Below are 5000 nucleotides of genomic sequence, written 5' to 3'. Positions count from 1 at the left end.
CAGCAGCAGTGGCAGGCAGCAGCACACAAGCAATAGCAATGCTTAGAAGGCTAAAATCCATTAGCAGGAGCCTCTCCAATTAAATGGTAGCTGCAGGATCAGGAACAAATATCTTCCGATTATCAAGCCGTGAAAAATGCAGTAAGACCTCCTCTGTTGGGGAGCCGACACTCTCTGCCCCGCTGCCCAAAAACGCACTCCAAGTAAACGGAGAGAGAGCGAAAGCATAACAACGTAATGCGGCAGTTCAACAAGCTAATCACTGAAGACGGGCAGTCCGCTCCACAAAACATGAAAAGCAAAAAAGGAATACGGTGAATAAACACTATACAAATAAACACAAACAAAACCTTGACCGGGGATAAAAGAATGTTCCAAGAGAACTTTTCGTGACTTTAATTAAAACAAATGGCAAAAACCACGAACAAAATATTTAAAGTAATTATGGATTACAGCTCCCCGGGACAAGGAAAAAAAATAATTTATTATTTTTTTTTTTAAAAGGTAACTCCTAGCCAATATTAAACTATTAATTTGTAATGCAAGCAAATACATAAGCATTGTGCACAAAAGTAAATGCAAATATCAAAAACAAATATTTCATAAACCAAAACCACTATTCTTAAACATTAATATCCACTCAAAGATTATATATAGATAATGTCAAACTCAAATATATATTAAGAAATCTTCCCAACACCGGACAAGAAAACAACAAATAAAAAAAAATTGCTCAAATGTGATTGATGCAGAGTCTTTACCCTTACAAAACTACTCTTGGATTGCCACCTCATCATTTTCATTACCGAATGTCCTGGAAAGAACATCAGGGACTACGTTGTCTTTTCCAGCCACGTGACAAATAAAAAGGTTATATTCTTGGAGTAAAAGACTCCAGCGCAAAATACGCTGATTTTTATCTTTAAATTTATTAATAAAAATTAAGGGATTATGATCTGTAAAGACCTTTATTGGACATGCTGAGGAAGATAAATACACTTCAAAATGTATGATGGCTTTCACCAAGCATAAAGCCTCTTTCTCAATTGTTGAGTAACGTCTCTCTGCCGGTAACAACTTCTTGGAAAAGTAGGCGACTGGATGCGAGGTGCCATTTGCACCCTCCTGCAACAAGACAGCACCTAAACCTGTGTCACTGGCATCTGTAGCCAAACAAAAAGGCAAGGAAAAATCGGGAGAACGTAACAAAGGATAGGTTATTAAAGTACCTTTCAATTTTTCAAATGCATCCTGACACTCGTTATTCCACATAAATTTTACATCTTTCTTTAACAAATTTGTTAAGGGATTAGCAAGGTCAGAAAAATTCTTGATAAACTTCCTATAATAACCAACTAGACCCAAAAATCTACGAATACCTCTCTTGTTTCGAGGAGCTGGGAAGGCTGTAACTGCCTCAACATTCGCTCTCTTAGGAGCGATCTTACCCAAGCCAATTTCATGTCCTAAATAAACCACTTTTGCTTGAGCAAAATCACTCTTCTTTAAATTTATCACCAGACCAGCCTTCCTCAGCACCTCGAACAGCGCTCTTATCCTCTTAAGATGAGTTTTCCAATCATCACTGTAAATCACAAGGTCGTCAATATATACCACACAACCCTCCAGTTCACATGTAATAAAGTTCATCAGCCTCTGGAAGGTAGCGGCGGCATTCTTCATGCCAAATGGCATCACCTCGCATTCATAGAGGCCGTCACCCGTCACAAAGGCTGATATTTTCCTTGCCCGGGGTGTAAGACCGACCTGCCAATATCCTTTTAACAAGTCAAATTTACTTATATAACGAGCAGATCCCACTCTATCTATACAGTCTTCCACCCTGGGCAAGGGGAACGAGTCCGTTTTTGTTACAGAGTTGACCTTACGGTAGTCAAAACACATCCTAGGCTGACCATCCTCCTTCCTAACCAAAACTACCGGGGAGCTCCAAGGACTGCAGCTCGGTTTAATGAGGTTATGGTCAAGCATGTATTTAACTTCCTTACTGACTATTTCTCTCTTGAGGGGGTTCAGTCTATATGGACATTGCTTAATAGGCTGAGCATCCCCAACATCAACGTCGTGTTGCAAAATATGAGTCCTACCAGGTGCATCCTGAAAGAGATCTTTGTATTCATTAATTAAATTAATTAGAGGTGCAGCTTTTTCTGCATCTAAGTGCCGAAATTTAGTATTCAGATTATTTAAAACATCAGAATTATTTTCCAAACCACTTGGGCTAACAGCAAATTTATCGCCCATGAACTGTTCATTTTCTACATTAACTACAGAAATAGGTACTACAGATTCTTCTACAGACCTGTCAATAAAAGATTTTATCATATTAACATGGCAAATACGGGTTTTTCTTCTCCTATCAGGAGTTTCAATCAGGTAATTTACATTGTTAATTTTCTTCAGAACCTTCCACGGACCTGAGAATTCCGCTTTCAGGGGATTGCCAGGCATAGGAAGTAAAACCAACACCTTGTCACCTACATTAAAAACCCTATCTCGTGTTTTAACGTCATACTTAGATTTCATCGAGGCCTGGGCTTTCGCCAAATGTTCCTGAGCAAATGACCGTGCTCTAAGCAATTTCTCCTGCAAATTTGAAAAATAATCCAATACATTAACTTCGGGAGTCTCTCCTTCCCAGTGTTCTCTCACTACATCCAAAGGGCCTCGAACACAGTGACCAAAAATAAGCTGGAAAGGAGAGAGACCCATTGACTCATTGGGGATCGATCGTATTGCAAACAATGCATAAGGTAATTCCTTATCCCAATCATTCCCAGTCTCAAAACAAAATTTTTTTAGCACAGACTTCAAGGTTTGGTGGAACCTTTCCACCTGGCCTTGGCTTTCCGGGTGATACGGTGCAGACTTCACGTGTTTAATACCAAACTCATTCATTTTCTTTTCAAAATACCTACTCGTGAAATTAGTGCCACAGTCACTCTGAATTACCTTAGGAAAACCAAATCGGGTAAAGAAACCAACCAACACTTCAACCACCTTCTCGGACCGTATACTCCTCAATGGGATAGCCTCAGGGAAGCGAGACATTCTATCAACCATAGACAATATATATTCATTCCCACCGCGCGTCCGTGGCAGGGGACCCACTATGTCAATTATCACTTCCCGAAAGGGTTCGCCCACGGAGGGTATAGGAATTAAAGGAGCCTTGGGTATTTTCTGGTTAGGTTTCCCCACCAACTGGCACACATCACAAGATAATACGTGTCTCTTAATGTCCTTACGCATCCCAGGCCAAAAGAAATGTTCAGCAACCTTTTGAAAGGTTTTCCTAACACCAAAATGTCCCGACAAATCATTTTCATGTGCTAAATACATCAATTTATTTCGGTACCTTTCCGGGACAACCAATTGTCTGCACGACTCTACCTGATGGGCAGGTGCATTAGCCGACCTACTCAACCTGTAGAGCAAACCTTTCTCTTTTACGAATACTGGTTTCACCAAATCCTCGGGATTGCCGAGTTCTACTTTAGAAAACTCTTTACTCTGTGCCATTTTGAACGCCTTAGCGTCCCAGTTTACGTCATCCAAATTAACGATTTTCTTATTACTACATCCAGTCCTCATGTCAGTCATTTGTCTGTCTACTTGATATAAATCTAAGTCAACATCCTCGAGATCCATCTCCCGAGCTCTAGATCGGGTTACTACAGAGACAGGCTTATAAAAATTAGTTTCAATCTCATCGCCTTCACAAGTCACATTCAGGAGAGTCAAAATTGGACATATATTATCAATTGCACCTTCACCTTCAGCCAAATCATTCCCTAAAAGAAGGTGAATTCCGGGAACTGGCAAACTGTCTACCACAGCCAGCTTAGCAGTCCCTTTAAAATACTTGGTGTGAATATTAAACTTCTCTAAAGGACAAGACGTAATAGAGTTCGGGAAACCACCCAACACCACAAATTCATTATTAGAAAATACAAAATCCTTTGGAACAGCAGTTTTTAATATGAGAGACTGTGCTGCTCCAGAGTCCCGTAATACTTTTAAACAAACCTTTGTTCTTTTATTGTTACCAACAAACACAGATCCGTCAGAAATGTACCTCTTAAATTTTAGTCACTTTTCCTGTTCCATACTTTGGTTTACGTTTGTCGTTTTTTCAGCTACAACAATGTTTACTGGATTAGACCTTCTCTCCTTAAAGTTTTTCCAACCGTAACAATTAGCCTTTACGTGCCCCGTCTTGTGGCACCAATAACACTTCACACTACTACTACTACCAAAATTTCTACCACTACTACCACCACCATTAACCGACCTACTACTGTTTACGAAACTACGAGAGTCGCTTACACCTCTGTCTTCATTAGAAAGTTTTTCTGACCCGTCTTTATTTGACCTTGATGTTCCTTTAGAAGACTGACGATTATTACTATGTGTATTATATTCATGGGGGAAGAACCTATCCTGATTAATTCTTTACCTAAGGGGTTCCTCCCGATGAGTAAGTGCATACTCGTCGGAAGCAATTGCTATTTCCTGAATGGAGTCTAGTTTCAACTCTTCCAAATGAATTCGCAAGTCACGACTCACGTTCCTCTTAAATTCCTCTGCCAGAAGCAGCTCTTTCAGTTTAACAAAATTGTCTACTTCTTTGGATTTCAACCAGTCATCGAGAAACTGAACTTTCTTTCGAGCAAACTCAACATAAGTAACGTCAAGATCCTTCCGCAGATTACGAAACTTCTGCCTGTATGCTTCAGGCACCAAATCATACGCTTTCAGCACAATACTTTTTACGGTGTCGTAATCCGCGGAGAGATCGTCACTAAGATTATTATAGACCCTTTGAGCTTTACCCACCAAACGACACTGAACTAATGTTGTCCACATATCCTTTGGCCAGGCAAGCTTCTTAGCAATTTTTTCAAATGACACAAAAAACTCATTAACCTCCTCCTCGGAAAAGTGTGGTACCAGTTTTAACGCAGCGAACATATTAA

At 40.0% G+C, this 5000-nt stretch overlaps 1 protein-coding gene across 1 annotated transcript in view; it reads right to left on the bottom strand.

The window, feature by feature from the left end:
• The window catches only part of LOC137660065 (uncharacterized), a 7640-nt gene extending 4097 nt beyond the window's left edge, over positions 1 to 3543 (bottom strand). The window contains exon 1 of the mRNA XM_068394788.1: positions 3449 to 3543. Within this exon, the coding sequence (XP_068250889.1) occupies positions 3449 to 3543 (95 nt within the window). The remainder of the gene's footprint in view (positions 1 to 3448) is intronic.
• Positions 3544 to 5000: the final 1457 nt, after the last annotated feature.

The sequence above is a fragment of the Palaemon carinicauda genome, chromosome 20 (genome assembly GCF_036898095.1).
Source record: "Palaemon carinicauda isolate YSFRI2023 chromosome 20, ASM3689809v2, whole genome shotgun sequence".
NCBI classification, from domain to species: Eukaryota; Metazoa; Arthropoda; class Malacostraca; order Decapoda; family Palaemonidae; genus Palaemon; species Palaemon carinicauda.
This window is presented reverse-complemented; position numbering and strand designations above follow the sequence as displayed.